We start from the raw sequence: 18,779 nt of genomic DNA, 5'->3' as shown, positions 1-18,779 counted from the left end.
TGTTCGCCCAGCTTGTTTTGCAAATTTTTCCGTTCCACCTTAAATGGTACTGAAGTTACATTGTTGTACAAGCTGTACCATTTAAGGTTGAACGGAACTTTTAATTTAAGAAGGTGACGAATAGGAAGTCGGTTTCAGCCTTGTGTAAAGATGAACATCAGCCATCGCTGTTGACTGTTTGGTTCTTTGGGAAGGGAATGAGAAATGCTGACATCCCCTTTCGCAGCCTGGAATGGGACTCTCCGTTGTTCTTTCCTGGTGGGCTAGGACGTGGGCTAGGACGTGGGCAAATATTAATGAGTCAAGACTATCACATAACAGTGTAGGACTTTGGAATTGGCCGGCTTTACCATCCTCTTTTGCAAATGCAGGATTTTCATTTGAAAGAGGAGACAGCAGCGTTTGAGGTTCACAGTAGGTCAGTTGCATATACTGAACTCTCCTTATTCAACTGTGCCAATGTAAATACAGTTTTCCATTCTATGGCACGTTTTAATTATGCTTATATAATCTGGTATATACATTATATAATCTGGTATATACGTTATGCCTCACCAGTCCTGTTCTTTTCAGCCACCCAATAAACAACCATCTGCTTTCTTGTCCACTGAACCAGTGAAATGGACGTGAACATGTGATGCATGTTTGCCATTTTTGATTACCTGTTTCATGAAACTTATTTCACGAAGTTGAACTGCCTGCAACTGTTGCAGCTGAGTTTCGAGTGAGTTGCAGGACACTTTACGTTATGGGACTGAAGTGCAGTTTAGTTTCCTGCAAGTTTCAAGCAGCTAAAGTTGCATGAAAGTTTTACCACGTTAAGCCAGACTAAGTGTAATTACTGCATGTCCTCCACAGAAGACCTGATGTCGTTGCTGGACGCAGACATCCACTCTGCACACCCCAGCGTCATCATCGACGCGGATGCAATGTTCTCAGAGGACATCAGCTACTTCGGCTACCCCTCTTTCCGCCGCTCGTCCCTCTCTCGCCTTGGCTCCTCAAGAGGTAATGGACAAAAGCATGAACGTGTTTTATGGCTTTAAGCTGCAACCAGGGACTTAAAATATGTATAGAGAGCCTTTTCACAAACCCAGGGACACTTTACAACACATCACCAAAAACATATGGAAATCTAAATAAGCTGTTCTCAGCGTGTGAAGATGTCTAACTATGGTGCCAGTAAATGTGACGTCATTAATCCCTGGTTGTAACTTTAAGCCAGTCGGTAAGAGCTGGAGAAGATCCTGTGTGAAATAGCTTGTCGTCCAAGTGAGGTCAGTGAGGGAATTGATTTCAGAAATCAGGCAGAAAGCAGTGTCCGTTCCACACAGGATCTCTTTCAGCATCACACTTTTTTTGAGCTATTTATGGTGTAAATTACACTTACAGGAATAAAATAGCCATAAATCTGTTTGCATAAGTCAGGAACATGCATGAACTGTGAAGTGAGGATAATTCACAGCAGGATATCTCAGTTGGATATATAACTTAAGCCTAAAGTTTGCGTTTTTCAGTAGACGTCTGATTCTGATGCCGTGTGTCGTCTTGTAGTCAGAGATGCCCAGATTTCCGATCTAAGCCATTTTCTCTTTAGGAGGGAAAATAAACAGTATTTTTATTCTGCAGTAAACAAAATTGTTCCAAAGCTGTGTACGTTTTTCCCTCAAATGCGTTTTCCCTCAAAAAGCTTATAGTACCTGCTCTGTGAGGGTCCATGGGGGTCCTGACCACTGAAGAACAGGGTAAAAGGGGGCTAACAAAGTACACAGAGAAACAGATGGACTACAGTCTGTAACTGTAGAACTACAAAGTGCTTCTATATAGTAAGTGGAGCTGATAAAATGGACAATGAGTGCAGAAACAAGGTCATAATGTTATGCCTGATCGGTGTATAACACACTAACATTATCCCCTAACCTGAATGGCTGAGTCAGGCTTTTTTAGTAATCCCTCATGTCCTGCTGTGAAGTCAGTGACAGTCTGAGTTAGTCTGCTGTGAAAATGGCTGGGATTGAGACATTCGCATAAAATATAGATGTGTTTTAGCTGCTGCTGGAACCTTTTCACTGCCACACTTGGTAAAGCTTGCTGGCTTGGATATTTTGAGGAGATTGCCCGTCTTATCAGATCAAGGTTGTAGCAGTTTTGCCTGCTAGACCTTGTAATTCAAATCCCATGCATGTTTTGGTCAAAACATATCGGCTTTGGAGCTTGCTGGATAACCACAGACCATGATGGATCATTTTTGGAGAAAAAAAAGCCATTAGGGATGCGCCGGTCATGGAAATTATGGCCTGTTACTATTTCTTTACATCCAAATTGGCCCGAAGACTGATTTTTATGGCCTGTTTTATTCGGCTTTATTTTAATCTGAATCTCATACTGTGTGGGGTAAATGAACAATGAAACACACGAACACATTTCCAGAGCTTTTTATTAGCCAACCTTAAGGGAAACAGCATGATTGGTGTTTTGGGGTCTTTAGTGGGCCGTACTAACATTAAATTTTTCAGTTTTAAATCAACTGACTGTTTAAATAATATGAATCAAATTGAGTGCTATATTGAAAGTAAGAGGTGACTGTCTAATTAGAGTGAGCCACGCATAATTACCTTATAAAATGTTGTTTTTCCTTATTTTTACTAAACAAAATTGCAAAACATCAGCCAAAATAAAAACGATAAATAGGCTGATTTTGTGCTTTGAGCAAAAAATCTGCCGATTCCGATTCCCTAAACGCCAGAGACCTCGGACTAATGGCTAATGTAGAACAAAACACCACATTCACAGACACCTTTAGACATGTCAGTCAGCTCTTCTCTTATTGGGTGGACTTTTGGCTTAAGTTATGTAGCTAACTGAGAGATCTTGCTTTGTGAAACACCCCCATCCCCCATACTTGGTAATCCATGATTGTGCGTATACATGTTTGTGTGTTTGTCCCCCACCCTGCTGCATGGTCACAGACATTTATCCCATAACGAGCCCTCTGAGAAAGGCCCTGCTCTACTGCTCCACTTCAGGGCAGTTGGTCCGAGACCCTGCAGCCAATCTAAAAAATCTCCCCCCAGCCTTCACTGGACACCGCTGATGCCCAGCCAAGATTATCCCCCCTCCGCCCCTTAATACGACCCCCTGCAGCTGGCTTGGCCAGTCTTGGCTGTTAATACCATTTTATACCAGTCCAGCTTTGCCTTTTGCACTTTTAGCACTTTTTATTTTCCAGTGTCAGAAAATAAGTGACCATCGAATGCTGAGAAAGTGGCTGGGATTGAGGCGTTCACAGTAAAACATGGACTCGGTGGTGTCAAGTGAAGAGAGAGAAAGGAATACAAACAAGCATTTCTTTTGCATTTATTTATCACTTTAGGTATTTTCATGTTTTCTGTAGTTAATTAGTACTAAGTTGATTATTTAGTAGTGATAATCTGACTCATTATGAGGGTCTTTCCCAGAGAGTGGCTTACGTGTATCCCACTGGTGTGACCCTATTGCATACCAGTTCTCCTTCTGCCTTTAGAGCGCGACTCAGAGCTGCTGCGAGAGCGCGAGTCTGTTCTGAGGCTGCGCGAGCGGAGGTGGCTGGACGGCGCCTCCTTTGACGCTGAGCGAGGCTCCACCAGCCGGGAGGGGGAGCCCAGCTTGGATAAGAAGAGTGTCCCCCTGCAGAGCCCCGTCTCACTGGGAGAGGAGCTGCAGTGGTGGCCCGACAAGGTGGGGTGCCTTGCTAAGGATATAGAGGGGTAGTACAGGAAAGGGAGCTACATTTACAGAAAGAAAATTAGCTTTTTTAAAATTGAATTTTTTTTTCTGTATTTATTTTTGCTTTTTTTTTTATGTATTTTTAACTTTTCTTTCAAAACAGTCTGAAGCAAACAGTCTCCCAGTGAGTTACACTGCGGTAAAGCTATTATCTGTTAGTACTGCGCAAGTTAAAAACCAACATTGCTGTGTGACAGTTACTGCATACTATACATGATGTTTTTGGTCATTTTAATGCAGATATGACTATGTGGAAAAATAAACTGTTGAAGAAACCCACTTTGGTAGTTTTGGGTGAAGTGTTGGTTTGTTTACTTGGATAAATAATCAAGCAAAAATGTTTTTTGTCAAGCAGTTTGATTGAACGTATTATACATTTTTATTAATCATTAATTTCATGGTTTTATATACTAAGCATCTTTTGTTGCACCCATTTTATTGATGTAATATGTTGTTATTAATGGATATGTATCTGTATTTTCCCTCTGTTAATGCTCTTGAAGGATGGTACAAGGTTTGTGAGCATCGCAGCCATGTTTTCGGAGCTTGTGGCCATCAGCTCTAAAGGAGAACTGTACCAGTGGAAGTGGAGCGAACCGGAACCGTACAGAAACGCACAAGTAAGAGTCTGAATATGTTCAGGATTCAGGAATGTTGCCCTGATCAGTTCCCTTTTTTGAGGAGTGTTATGAGGTTGCATCAAAACCATTTTCATACTGTAACTAAACTTACTACAAGTTGATGGCACACGTTTAGCATTTCTAAATGTGAAAAAAAAAGCACCCACACACTCATATCTGTGCGAAAATCTTGTGTGCACATTTATGAGATGTTGAATGGAGCCATTGAATGTACAACACAAGCTTTGCTGAACTTCAGCGAACAAGAAGTCACAATTTTTTGTTGCAGTATTTTCTCCCCGATTTCCTGTGACGCAGTGTAACTAAAACCTTCAACAGTGTTTGAATACTGGTGCCAGAAATGTTTAACCATGGCCCAATCCCATTTATTTTTACCCCCACTCCTTGTTTTCGAGTGTCTCCTTGCCCCTTGGAACTGAGTTACAGGGTAGTGGTTGAAATCCTCCCTCTGAAATGGGACCCTCAAATAAAAAGAGCATCACTTCATTAACAGCTACCAGTGCTGCTCTGTAGGCGACCCTGCCAGTCTGCAGTGACAGCAGAGGAGGGTAAAGTTCAGCTCCTCACTGCTGGGCTTTAGTTACATTTAGGGACTCATATGCCTTCAAAGAGGGGGGCAATTATTTATTATCACCCACCCCTAATTCTTCAGTGATATGAAGCTGAAGTCAGATATTCACCAGCTTCTTGTTTCGAATTTTCCCGTTCCACCTTAAATGGTGCAGCAGTTTTGACATCTGAGGCGCCAGAATGTAACTGCTGCACCATTTAAGGTGGAACGGGAAATTTACCTAGATAGCTACCAAATCATCAGCATAACACTAGTGATTTTTATCCATGTTATGAAGAAAAAGAGCCGTAACACACTGAAACGGCATTAAACTATGATAATACAGTGGTTATCATAATTTTTAACAGAGAAAACTCTCACATTTTGTGGGTTTCTTTGGTCTCTTGTTCAGCCATCTTACCATTTTTTTTTCTTTTTTTCTCATAACTCTCTGTTTGGAGTCTCTGAAAAACGTCAGAGACCTTTGGAGGGCCATGTAGGTCTAACACTTCACCCTACTTCTCTATCTCAACAAGAATCAGGACACCCTACCTCTAGATGTGAATGTACAAAACGCAGGGGTTGGTCTAAGTGGTAGGGGTGAGGGGTGAGATGAGTATTCGGTAGTCATGCAAAACCCATAATTGCGCAGATTGTTGCCATCTGTGCGTCCATTTTTGTCTCTTCTTATTTTTTGACATAAGTTGAAAATGCCAGCTCTCCTTTACATTGTGTTGATGAATGGAGCCACAGAAATGGTCCAAAATTACCCCCATTCAGCTCCCATTCAAAGCTGAGAAGGTTTTTTCCTTCTTCAGTAAATTTGCCGTTTTGGGGTTTTCATGAGAACGTGGTGTAAAGCTCCTGCCGAAGGTAGTTGTGATGTGGCTGATCTTGTAACTATGGAAACTAACAGATTTTGTCCTCTTTTGCAGAATCCTTCCATCCATCACCCTCGTGTGTCTTTCCTTGGCTTGACCAATGAGAAGATCACTCTGTTGTCTGCCAACAGTATTCGGGCCACTGTGGCTACAGAGACCAACAAGGTCAGACTTCTTTTTCTGTCTAACTGTCATGAAGTGCTGAACTGAATTACCATCCAGATGCTCTCACATGTCCTTAGCATCTAAGAACTGCAAAAAAAAAAAAAATCTGAAACGTGTGTGTAGGTGGCGACGTGGGTGGATGAAACGCTGAGCTCGGTGGCGTGTAAGCTGGAGCATGGCGCTCAGACGTTCCCTGAGCTGCAGGGTGAACGAATCGTCTCTCTGCACTGCTGCTCACTCTACACCTGCGCCCAGCTTGACAGCAGCCTCTACTGGTGGTGCGTTTTTCACTCTCGCTCATGTCTTTCTTTTTATTTCTTTCAAACATTTTTCTTCCTAAAGCCCCCTCTTTCTTTCTTAATATCTTCATTTGTCCTTAGCATTTCTTTATTAAAAAAAAAGTTATTTCTATTTGTTTTCTTTTTTTGTTTTTGCCTGTTATCTTCTTTCACTTTTATTTTTGCCTGTCCATTTCTCTTTCATTCTGTCTTTTTCTTTCTTTTTCTCTCTCCCCTCTCTCTTTCTTTGTTTTTATTCATTCCTTCTCTCACTCTCTCTCTTCTTTGTTTCTTTTGTTTTCTCTCGCACGCTTTCTCTCTTTTGCTCGCTCACTCTCTCTGTATATATGTCTGTACCCTATGCTCTATAATATGTATATACGTTTTCTTCACCTTGGAGCTTGTAGTAACTGCCGCCTTTCTCCTGCAGGGGCGTAGTGCCTTTTAGTCAACGGAAAAAAATGCTTGAAAAGGCCAGAGCCAAGAACAAGAAGCCAAAGTCTAGCGCAGGAATTGCATCAATCCCTAACATTACAGTGGGCACTCAGGTGAAAAAACACATCACTGTCCATTTCTTATACTGATCACTGGTTTATGCTGATGTTTTTGGTTTTGCATGAACATCTTTTATTATCATAAAGACCAGCAGAAAACCAGCACTGTAAACCTGGCTGTCTAACGTGTCTGAAAGTTTGAGAGGTGATGTTTTTTTTGCCCTGTTCTGCAGGTGTGTTTGAGGAACAACCCCCTCTACCACGCTGGTGCCGTGGCCTTCTCCGTCAGCGCCGGCGTCCCCAAAGTGGGAGTCCTGCTGGAGTCTGTGTGGAACATGAATGACAGCTGCCGGTTCCAGCTGCGTTCTCCAGAAAGCCTGAAGAGCATGGAGAAGAGCACTAAGGCCCAGGAGACCAAGTACGCTAAAGCTGCATGACATGGACACTATCGTATTGCAAAGGCCCTGTCCCTAATAAAATATGAAATATGTAGCATGATTAGGTAGTATATTATTTCATGAAGAGGGAACAGGGCCTTGTAGGGGACACTTTAACAGTATACTGTCCTATTTTCCATTCTAAGGGGTTGTTCTGGATTCTGATGGTGGTGGTGTTGTGTGTCTCTCTTTACAGGACAGAGAGTAAACCTGAACTGGTTAAAACTGAGATGGGTCCGCCGCCCTCGCCAGCCTCCACATGCAGCGATACCTCCTCTATTGCCAGCAGTGCCTCACTGCCATACAGTATGTACCTGCAGCCTGTTGATGCAAATCATACAGCTGTTGTTTAACATCTTCCAGTTCTTACAAACCGTACTGCTAATATTTAATGTCTACTACAGTCTGTTAGTGCAGACCATACAGGTGCTATTTAGTGTCTGATATAGCTTGTTAATGCAGTATAGCACAGCGGTAATGCAAACCCAATATTTCGCAAGGAATGTTAAAAGGAAGTCCCCCGATTTATCACAGTTTTCACATAATTTGTTAAGTCATTCTGAGTGGTTTAATGTGAAAACTCTTTTAGAGAAGCTTAAGAGTAATAATTGTTCACATTGGTGGTGATGGGAACCAGACAACTGAAGTATTTAGTGTCTCTAACAGCTTCCTCACTGAAAGTTCTTACATAAAATAGGCTACAGATAGGTGACCTGATATCGGAGGCGTTGCTTTGCGATGCTTTTGAGAGAAGCTTTTGGCTTAAAGTGCTTTTCATTCATGTAGAGGAGATGGTACATGCAGGGCCCTGTGAGGCAGAATAGTCCCTACAGTTTTTCTCAGGTTTACCACTAATTTCTAATAAACCTTACATATAAAAACTCTGGAGATGTGTAGTTTCACTGGAGGTTTTGGAGAGTACAATAAAAATTTATGTATTTGCATTGTAGACAAAAAGTAAATCAGTGTTCTTAATTTTTGAGCACAAACCCTTTTAAGTGTTCCTTTACAGCTTTAGGCATATTTTAGGTATTTTTTAAAATGATAACACAGCTAACAATGCATGATCTCTAATGGAGACCAGTTATCGTTATCTCGTTTCAGAGTTATTATCGGCTCCTACTGGCTGTCTGTCTTTATTAGCTGTGTTAGTGCAGTTAGGTAGGGGAAAATTTTGAACACAAGCCCCTGAGGTGCTCTGTAAAATATGTCCTGGCCTACTAACACCGACCCCGGTGTTACTCCAGTTGCCATTAATTTCTCACCAATTATATCTGTGCCAGTTTTTTTAGATTTCATTTTCTTACGCGATATACTTAGGAAACACTTTATGGCTGAAGAAGGGCTAAAAATAGCTCAAACATTTTATTAGTAATTCAGGTTGTCCCATATTTTTAAGGTAAGTATAATTTTTGCAGGTTTGCTCATGTCTGCACAAGTTGATCTTTGTTAGAGAATCAAAGAAGCCACAATTCTTTTTTTTTTTTTTGGGTAAATCTTCAAGCTTTTTTACTTCTCTCGGTAAAGCCGGGGTTCCGATTTTAACCCTTATTCTCAGCCTGGCCGAGTCTGAGCTGGTCAGCTCTAGTCTGCAGCTTTTTGGGTCAGTCGGAGTCGACAGTTGGCAAGAGAGTCGAGTCGTGTGTGAGGGACGCAGACCCAGGTTTTTGGCCTCCCGATTGGGTTACAGACCAGTCAGAGTTATTAAATGTATGTTTTTTTTTTGTTTTGTTTTTTTTGTTTTTTTTTTCCAACCTGACTCGTAATCTAGTGTAAACTGATCAACGACTCAATCTGAACGGATTCCTGTAACAGGCAATGAAAACTGAGAGCACGAAAGAAGAAAATACATCAAGTGAACAAAGAAAAATGGTGAAAAGTCTCTCACGTGTGGAGCAAAGCTTTTTAATGAGCTGAGTTTAAGGCACAATCGAGTTTATGTACGTTTAAAACTCTTTAATACCAAACTGATCACATTTTTAAACCCATGATCTTCAATTAAACATGTTTACCTGCTGCTTCTTTGCTGTGTCGGCGCAAACGGCAGAGAAAACAGCAGCGTGACGCTCTGTGTTTATTTGCGCCTCCTCATAATGGGAGAACACGTGAGTTCGCTGGAGTTCAGTGAGTTCTGTTCGGTTCAGCAGCAGCTTAAAGGTTAAGAAGTGTGTGATCCCTAATCGTTTAGTGTGGATCCCCAGTATTTTAGTTACCCAAAAATCTGCTAAAACCAGTCCGATGTGAGACGCCCAGTCTTTTATAATCCGTTAAGACTTTAACAGTCGTGTGGTGAACTTAAGTCTCAAGAGCAGATGAGTAAGTAAAGGGCTGGTTTGGTGGTCTTTGTTGGTGTCTTATGTGCTATTCACTGTGCTGCAGAGCGGAGGCGCTCCACGCCGGCGCCTAAAGAGGAGGAGAAAGTAAACGAGGAGCAGTGGCCTCTGCGAGAGGTCGTGTTCGTGGAGGATGTTAAAAATGTCCCAGTAGGGAAGGTATGTGCACCAGCAAGCTGCTCCCACCCGACGCTGTGGAGACCGAAAATACAGACAGCGAAGGACTTTATTTATATTTTTTTTCAATTTATATGTTTTATTTTAAATGTTATTTTCCCTCTGCGCCCACTGGGAGTGCAACTTTGTGGATTAATGTTGAGGGGAAAAAATTACAAATAAATATACAATTAATAATGTAATTTTTTTTTTTTTTTGTCTAAAGTTTTGTAATCATAGAACAGTAAGAAATGGAAATTGTTTTGCTTGGAATGTTTTGCTGTTTTGTGTGTCTTTTTCTCTTGTTTTCTGTGATGACTTCTTGCTATGACGCCACATTTGCAACAAATCTCTCTTTTGAACTCAAGGTGCTAAAAGTCGATGGTGCATATGTTGCTGTGAAATTTCCAGGGACGTCGAGCAGCGTGAGCAGCCAGAGTGCAGCTCCCACTGACTCTGACCCGTCCTCACTACTGCAGGACTGCAGGCTCCTCAGAATAGATGAACTACAGGTACACACACACACACACACACACACACGTGCTGCTGATGGACATTTCAGTCCAGTTTGGTATCTGAATTTGTGAGGCATTATTCAAACACTGTTCAGGAAAATATCACCAACCCGCCAGAGTCTGGAACTGGGAATTTAGTTTGCCCTAAACCTCAGTTTCTTTTATCTTTAGGATGAAACTTCACTTACGACTCTTGCGCTAGCTTTACATGCTGAAACCTTCATGCAACTAGCAATTCAAAAGCAAAGTTGCGTGAAACACATTTCATTACTCCACTAGATATAAAAAAAATATGAGCTACTAACTTGGCCAACATATTTTACTTACTGTAAATATATTTTTAAACACGTCGTTTGAGTGGCTTCACGAAGATGCTTGAAACGGTTTCCGTTGAGTTTCAAGGGAGTTGATGGACACTTTACATTGTGCAGTTTAGTTTTGTGTAGCTTTTAAGCAACTTTGCTTGAAAATTGCATGAAAATTTCACTGTCTAAAAGCAGCCTTAAGGCTACTGAACACCGGACACATCAGGCAGATGATGCAATATTTGTGGTGGCATGTAGCTTCATTTAAAAGTCTTATTTATTTATTTATTTATTTTAATGAAGATACACACATTGCCACAAATATTCCACGTCCTGCTTTGAGCATCTTACAATTGTCGCATTATATTACATCCAGAGCCAGTTCACAAAAATCAATAGTGGGTGCCGTGACTTGAAATTTACATTGAATCAGTGAATTTAAAGTCTTTAAAATAAACAGACAAATGATAATCGTCTGTTACTTCAGCCAACATTACTTGCCTAGTTAGATCAGAACTTATTTCTCCTTGAAGCATAAGTTAACTGATAACAAATCTGATAAATTCACCAAATTATGAGAAGTTTTATTCCATTACATCTGAGTAGAGTGTAAAATGAGCTTTGGTTTGATATTTATTGGCTCGCTCACTACAGAGCTTACAGTGTGATATAGCGGTGCTTCAAACTCGCTGCTACGCGACACTGCGCTGTGCAGCCAGTCCGCGATAGCTTTTAGTCAAATATCCCATAGATTTTGAAAATTCGACTAAATTAGTTTAAATAAGTCTCGTTCTCTCTCCGCTCCATACTCCGGGATGTAAATCTCTGACCTCAATTCTATTTTATTACAATTCTTTAGAAAATAAGACGAATCACGAGTCCTAAATTTCATCATGATTAGATTATTTTGGAACGATTCTGAGCCATTTTATCTAAAATACGCTGTGATTGCTGGAGCTGTTTACACAGCTGTGAACTATATTTAATCAAATAAAATCAAATTGTATTGTAAATGTCCACATTTGCCCAAAAAAATAAAGTGCACTTAACTAAATATTGTTATTTATAGTTGCTTCTAACATCCCCAAACAAAATCCATGCAATTGAATCACCATCTAGTCTCCACCAGTTCCATATTTGCTCCTGTTAGACATCGGCTTTACAGAATAGATGAGTCTCTGACAAAGATAAGCACAAAAACTGTGATGCTGTAGGTCAGTGATGTGTGTTTGTTTGTAACCCACTTAATGTCTCTCTCTTCTTTTTTCCTAACAGGTTGTTAAAACTGGTGGAACTCCTAAAGTTCCAGACTGTTTCCAGCGCACACCTAAAAAACTTTGTATACCAGAAAAAGCTGAAATTTTAGCTGTGAACGTTGACTCCAAAGGCAAGTGGAATTTTTAAATAGATTCGAATAGACAAACTGATCTTTTTTCCAAAAAAAGAAAAATAGTTTTAAGATTATTGTTTCTATATATTGCTTAGTCTGTCTAACTCTCTGGCTACTGACCTTTACATTATCATAGCTATTGGTTTTAAACATCACTGTCCCTTTTACATTCTTTGAAACCAAAGCTGTCTGATATGAAGTATATATTTAACTGTGCTGCTAAACCCTGACTTGTGAACAGACAGTATTCGCTTTCCTTTTTTTGTAAATGTGTGCTGTGACACTTGTAAAAGTGGTAGCTTAGCTTAATTGTTTACTGGCTCTGAGAAGTGGCTGCTAATCCCTGTGTTCTCTCCACAGGAGTCCATGCTGTGCTGAAAACAGGTAGCTGGGTTAGGTACTGTATTTTTGACTTGGCCACTGGTAAAGCCGAGCAAGAGAATCACTTCCCTACGAGCAACCTGGCCTTTCTGGGCCAGAGCGAGCGTAATGTGGCCATCTTCACCGCTGGCCAGGTAAAATCTACTCAGCATACCCTCAAACGCATATCGGGTTGGAAATAGAGCTGAAAATCTCAGACTTCATTTTGATTCAATTGGGATTCTGTAGGAAACAGTTTTATTGTAAGGAAACAATTCTCAGTCAATTTAAAATGTACTGATTTAACACAGATTAATTGTTTTTGATATTAAAATTGCAGTTTAGTACAGTTTTCAACTTCCAAGAGCTGTTTTTTTTTATAGCCTATATTATTCTTTGTTGTTTCAGCAAGTGTTAAATTTCAGGCATATTTCACCTAATAAGGGTCTTTTGAACTGCTAGATGAATTGGATCAGTCAGAAGCAACTAAACACCCATGTGGTGTTAACATGACAACACGACCACAACTAACTGGCAGGTTGTTCAGTATTAAAGCCTTAAGCCAGGAAAAATGTATATTATGGACTTCTTGGCCAAAAAAAGGTTTGCCTAATAAAAGTTAATTAATAAAAAAAGTAATCAATTTAAATCACAGTCAAATATTGGTGTGGAAAAATTGCAGTTAGATGTTTTTCACAAATCATTCAGCCCTAAGTGGAATATAGACAATTGAAATTTTATTTATTTATTCATTTATTTATTTGGTAAAAAGAGTGCATCATTTGTTTATTGCCATTCTAAGCAATTCTGACATTTTTGCAGTTGGATAATCTCCTTCAGATTAATGTGTCAGTGTCTTCTTACACTCTTACTTAGAAATTTTTGAAAATAATTAAGTGCATCATTGTTTAAAGTGTTGATTTACCATGTAAACAAACAGACATTTTGCGAGAGGGATTTTCCTTATTTGTTCAGTCAGTTGAAGCTCATATTCTCTGTTATTGGAAGGTGTCCCTTTGGCACAAAACAGAGCAGAAGCAACAAAGACATGCTGAACATGTGGGGATCACAGAATGAAAAACTAGCACTGCAGTGTCCTTTAAAATGAGTAGTTTTTGATTCAAGGTGCTTAACAGTAATTCGATATTTTCCGTTCTTTAATATAATTATAGGGTTGTTTTATGTCGCTGAAGCAGTTTAGAGTCTGGAGATTATGACTGAGTGCTTGAAAAGTCGTGGAAAGTCCTTGAATTTGAAACTGCGCTTCATTGCATGGACCTTGTAATAATAAAGCTCATGTTTTCCACAGACGCCTGTACATTTCCTTTTCGTTCTGTGGGTCTGTTCATACTCGTGCCTGATCTCAAAGGAGTTGTATTTCTGACTTCTCCCTTTACGTTCACAGGAAAGCCCCATCATCCTGCGGGATGGAAACGGCACCATTTACCCAATGGCCAAAGACTGCATGGGTGGAATTCGAGATCCTGATTGGCTGGATCTGCCGCCCATCGCCAGCCTGGGCATGGGAGTCCACTCCCTCGCCAACCTGCCCAGCAACTCCACAATCAAAAAGAAAGCTGCTATCATCATTATGGCTGTAGAGGTAGAAACCGCTGTTTATTTTAACAGCGTATTATTTAGCCAGTATGAGTCATTGATCTTTACTATTAGACTAATGTGCAATTTAGGATTTTGTGTTTGTAGTTTAAATTTTTTTTATAGTGAAGACCAGTTTTGATGAGGATAGGCTACATTTGGACGTTGTGTGCTTTAACATCACTTTCTGCGGTCAGGGCAGCTTTGCTGAATAGCTATGATCTCAACTGAAGTAAATATTCTTAAAACATTTAAATTAAAATATGACTCCGAGTAAAATAGATGAAAGCTGTGTCATTTAAAAACTAGTCCCGTCTTAGAAATAACAAAATATTTGTTTTATTATTGTTTCTTTTGCATACATATGAACATGTCAAATGAATTCACAACTCTTAACAGACCTACTCGGACCTTGGACCACCACCTGAGATGGTCTCAATACAGTTTTTTCGTTCATTTGTGGTCCATATTGTGGTCCGATTGATTAGTGCATTGCGACAACGGGTGGCCCTAGTCAGCTTTGTGTTTTGCTTTACTGTTGAAGAAACTTGAGGCTTCCCGTACATACACAGCCACAGTCTTCCAGCACAAACAAACTACTTGGGAGATTAGCTGCCTGTGGGTTTGTGCACTTTTGGCAGCATTGGCATGTAAAAGCAATAAACCACGAGAGCCCATTTTACAGTGATTGTATCTTGGGTAAAGGCTGATGCCAGGCATGCACAACATTTAAGTTAAACGCCCTGCTTATGGTGAAATCACAGTAATGCACAGCTTTAAGCGTATTGGTTTAATTAGATACGGTAGAACAAAAAAAACTATAATGAAATACAGTGTTAAGTAAAAAAATCATTTTGATCAAAGATGATTTTACAAATGGTCTAGTGTGTATTTTTCCACAATTTCGAACATGGCTCAGTCACTTCGAGCAGCAGAGCACTAAAGATGAGATCTCATCAGTGCAGATGTTCATTTACATTATGAACACACAAAGCGCAGATGTGCAGCTGGTTCCCTTTCAGGTTTGCTTTAAGACAAGAATGTCTGACTGGGTTCCTTACAGCCCACAGCACTCGAGATTTTAGCTTTCTTCCTCGTTAAACGTACCCGTCTCACACGTTCAACTCCTCAGCTAATTAGAAAAGCCTTTTTGATTTGAATTCAGTGCGTTAGAAGTGGGAAAACACTCATCTCTACAGAGCTGTGGCCTGGAAGGAACTTGGTTTGACACCCCTGCTTTAACAGAGCAGAGTGAGAGTTCATTTAAAAAGAACTGTTGGTGAAATCACCCTGTCTCAGTATGTTCTGAAGAAACTCTGAGTATTTGTGTGTGTGTGTGTGTTTTAGAAGCAGACGCTGATGCAGCACGTGCTGCGATGTGATTATGAGGCATGCCGGCAGTATCTGGTGAGTTTGGAGCAGGCTGTGCTGCTGGAGCAAAACCCCCACGCTCTGGACGCTCTACTGGGACACCGATGTGACGGAAACCGAAACCTCCTCCACGCCTGCGTCTCCGTCTGCTTCCCCGTCAGCAACAAGGAGACCAAGGAGGAGGAAGGTTTGATACCTGCTTCATTTCCTCTTTAGTAGGAAAAAAGTAAATGTTGCCTTAAAAAGGCTGGTAACGACTCTAACTACTTAAAACATGTATGCCATTACACACTTTCAAAGAAACTACAAATTTATTTTTGTCGTTTTTCTAATAAAACAACCAATGGAATCTTTTTTGCCTTAGCCAGATAGTATATTTTGATTAATTTGGTGGGTTAAAGCCTCAAATGAACCATGCTCTGTCATATGACATGTAACGGGTCAGTCACTGGCAATCAAGGTAAATGTGAAATATCCTTCATTATGCGAGCTGGTCTGTTTAGCTTTTAGTTTCAAGCAGTCTTTGCATTCTAGTTGGTCAGTGCCTTAAAGCACATGCTTATTTTGTGAAGGTGACTGAGCTTGTTTTTTTTTTTCCCCCCTTTGCATTTTTTTGCTGTGCGGTGCGCTACAGAAGCTGAGCGCTCCGAGAGAAACACCTTCGCTGAGCGGCTTTCTGCAGTGGAAGCCATTGCTAATGCTATTTCAGTGGTGTCCAGCAACAGCTCGGGAAACAGGACCGGATCATCCAGCAGTCGGGGGTAAGAAGTCCTTTATGTGGAGAAGTCGTTTTACTTTTGAAGGTCCTGCAGCGCTGGTTGTTTGTATCACTCACTAGTGCTTAGCACTCACTAGTACTGTCCACAAAAGTGTGCTGTGGTTTCAGCCAACCAGCAACATGCATGATTGTATGATGCCGCCCTGCCTCAAGTGACTTAATGTATTTGCTCTATGGGGTTTAGGAAGGTTACTACCTTCTACTATCAGTCTGTCTTCTGCTTTAAGAAAATGGTGACAAAATATGGTATGGAAAAATACGCTAGTGTGAAAAAATAATTGAATTTATTTGTAATATTGGCAATAAACAGTTCTTCCACCAAGTAGTTATGTTAAGTAGGCTATGGTTGCCGAGCAGCACAGTGCTTTTTAGTTACCTGGTGCATTAATACAGATTTTAGTTCATGTGTGTGGTCATAAATGTATACAGTCGTGTTTAAATATGTCCACATTACCAGGTTAAAGTGGCACAAATCTGATTTTTTTTTTTTTCTTGCCCTAATATGAATCAGATCTGATGTTTTCAGAGCTGTGTGGACACAGTCTTTTCAAATCCAACCTGAGCCACTTTCATATGTGGTCCCAGATCGGATACGTATCCGATTTGTGGCCATGCAACCTTAATGTGACGCTCAGATCTGAATTCATGTGCACTGCACGTGCGCCATCATTCAGCGTTACCATGGCAGCAGCGCTGAACAGAAGTTAAAGCCTGTAAACGGTGGAAAAGCAGCTCATCTCACCTTTTTCTCCTTCGTCTCGCTCTAATAATGAAGCTGAGAGCTGATCAGAGTTAATTATCTTCTCAGTGAAGCTCGTTCTGCTCGTTAGTTTGTGCTGATGATGCACGTGATTCATTCACGTGACGTTACTGAGTAGGATGAGCTCATGAGGATTTGAGAAATGAGGCTTGTAATGTGAACGTAGCCTTTGTGTGCCTCTTGTCACCTTGCATGTTTCATTGATTTTTCCAAGTGGATTTATCATCCTCTGCAGAGAGAACACCCTTCTGCACAATTAATGCTCAACTACTGTTTGCTGGATTTAACATACTTGGAAAAAGTATTAAACAGTAAAACAAATGTTCTCTGTGCAAAATTTATGGCATAATTTATATTTTATGGTTTATTTTTCTCTAATATGTTAAATGTAGAAAATTCATTAAAACTCTGCACTTAAATTAGCAGAAAAATGCCAGATTAATTTCTTCCTTGTAGAAGTCGTTAACTTTTCACCTTGAAAATCAAGCAAACGTATTTTGAAAGCGAGGGTTTAGACTTTTGTGTGTGACTCTATATTGAGTATTTTACAATACCTTCAAACCCGGTGCAGCCAATCAGAGTTTAGAACCATAAATATCCATTTTAATGAAGATTGAAACTTGAGCTTCTCTTGGTCTCATTGGAGTCCAGTGCTCTCTGACTGTTTTATGTTTTGTCTTTGTAGTCTCCGCCTCCGAGAGATGATGAGGCGGTCACTGCGAGCTGCCGGAGTGGGCCGCCATGAGTCTGGCCCCTCTTCCAGCGACCACCAGGACCCTGTGTCTCCACCCATCGCCCCTCCTAGCTGGGTCCCGGACCCCCCGCCCATGGACCCTGGTACGTATGGCGTTGTGTGTGTGGGGTCATAGCTGGGTCCAAACACATTCTGCAGAAATGAAAAGAGGATACAGAAATGCACTCCACTGATTTTAAAGTCAACCTGAAATCTCACTTTTTTTGTTTACTTTGTTAGTTCATGTTCCCGGTCATAATAAGCACGTATCGTATCATGGATCATATCATTTAAAGGACAAAGTTCTTCCATTTTCCTTGAAAATGTATTGACCTTTGCCTCACCTGTAAAGCATCAGGTTTTTGATGACGTCAGTGTGCACCAGCGGGTGGGGAAAACATTAACTAGTAATATTGTTTCACCTCCTCCGTCTGTCATCCAGCAAAACCCTGATATTGTGCTGCTCAGTGTGAAATATGATTCCACTTTCACATTAACTTCTCCATCTAAAGTCTCAAAATGCTTTTGAGAAAGATAAACAAAAGCTAAAGCATTCATTCAAATGTAAAAATTGAAATGAATGAAATTACAGCCACAATAACGACCACTTTAGGTTCCATTTGAGACGATCACCTGTTCTCTTAACCATCACAGTCCACTGCATGCCTGGGTGTAGCCCCTAACCTCCTACAAAAACATCTTCTCTGCTAGATGGTGACATTGATTTCATCTTGGCCCCTGCAGTCGGCTCACTCACCACAGCTTCCACCGGCCCCAGCCAAGGACCCAGTACGTCCACCATACCAGGTGAGAGAAACTGGTTCATTTTTGTTCATTTGACTTTCCTACAAGTGCACAAGCCATTTTTCCTGCCAAACAATTTATCAGTGTGGTTCATTCCCTGGTCTGCTCAGCCTCATCACTGTTCTTTTTCTTTGCTTCAGCACACTTGATTAAAATGATAATCATTAAACCCGTAGTGAAATAATGGAAGTGAAGAACGTGAATGTGATGCAGCTTTGTACTGCTCTCTCACTGGTACTCACTGGTAGTATACGTGTGTGTGTGTGTGTGTGTGTATATAAATATATTTTTTTCTTCATGATAATCATATATGTATGATTTTAAATATGTATGATTTTTAATTTTGCTTAAGATTTTTTATGCTAGGGGCCACAAGCGTTTTTTTTCCCCTTTGTGTATTTACTTTGATGTTGCCAAAGTAAGTCATTTATATAAAGTTCCTCTGCCAAGCAGCCTAGTTCATTATC

At 40.6% G+C, this 18,779-nt stretch overlaps 1 protein-coding gene across 3 annotated transcripts in view; it reads left to right on the top strand.

Moving 5' to 3' along the window:
* Window positions 1–18,779, top strand: part of ubr5 (ubiquitin protein ligase E3 component n-recognin 5) — a 75,721-nt gene that overhangs the window by 24,993 nt on the left and 31,949 nt on the right. For 2 of the 3 annotated variants that reach the window (XM_036557950.1, XM_036557949.1), the window contains exons 8-24: window positions 859–1,008; window positions 3,506–3,717; window positions 4,269–4,385; window positions 5,892–6,002; window positions 6,126–6,280; window positions 6,711–6,828; window positions 7,008–7,192; window positions 7,408–7,517; window positions 9,591–9,703; window positions 10,069–10,212; window positions 11,796–11,907; window positions 12,271–12,425; window positions 13,676–13,873; window positions 15,214–15,424; window positions 15,872–15,998; window positions 17,461–17,612; window positions 18,220–18,315. In XM_036557950.1, coding sequence (XP_036413843.1) covers window positions 859–1,008; window positions 3,506–3,717; window positions 4,269–4,385; window positions 5,892–6,002; window positions 6,126–6,280; window positions 6,711–6,828; window positions 7,008–7,192; window positions 7,408–7,517; window positions 9,591–9,703; window positions 10,069–10,212; window positions 11,796–11,907; window positions 12,271–12,425; window positions 13,676–13,873; window positions 15,214–15,424; window positions 15,872–15,998; window positions 17,461–17,612; window positions 18,220–18,315 — 2,466 coding nt within the window. The remainder of the gene's footprint in view (window positions 1–858; window positions 1,009–3,505; window positions 3,718–4,268; window positions 4,386–5,891; window positions 6,003–6,125; window positions 6,281–6,710; window positions 6,829–7,007; window positions 7,193–7,407; window positions 7,518–9,590; window positions 9,704–10,068; window positions 10,213–11,795; window positions 11,908–12,270; window positions 12,426–13,675; window positions 13,874–15,213; window positions 15,425–15,871; window positions 15,999–17,460; window positions 17,613–18,219; window positions 18,316–18,779) is intronic. The other variant, XM_036557951.1, reaches the window with a different exon arrangement.

The sequence above is a fragment of the Colossoma macropomum genome, unplaced genomic scaffold, assembly GCF_904425465.1.
Source record: "Colossoma macropomum unplaced genomic scaffold, Colossoma_macropomum, whole genome shotgun sequence".
NCBI classification, from domain to species: domain Eukaryota; kingdom Metazoa; phylum Chordata; class Actinopteri; order Characiformes; family Serrasalmidae; genus Colossoma; species Colossoma macropomum.
The sequence above is the reverse complement of the archived record's forward strand: the minus strand, read 5'-3'. Positions and strand labels throughout refer to the sequence as shown.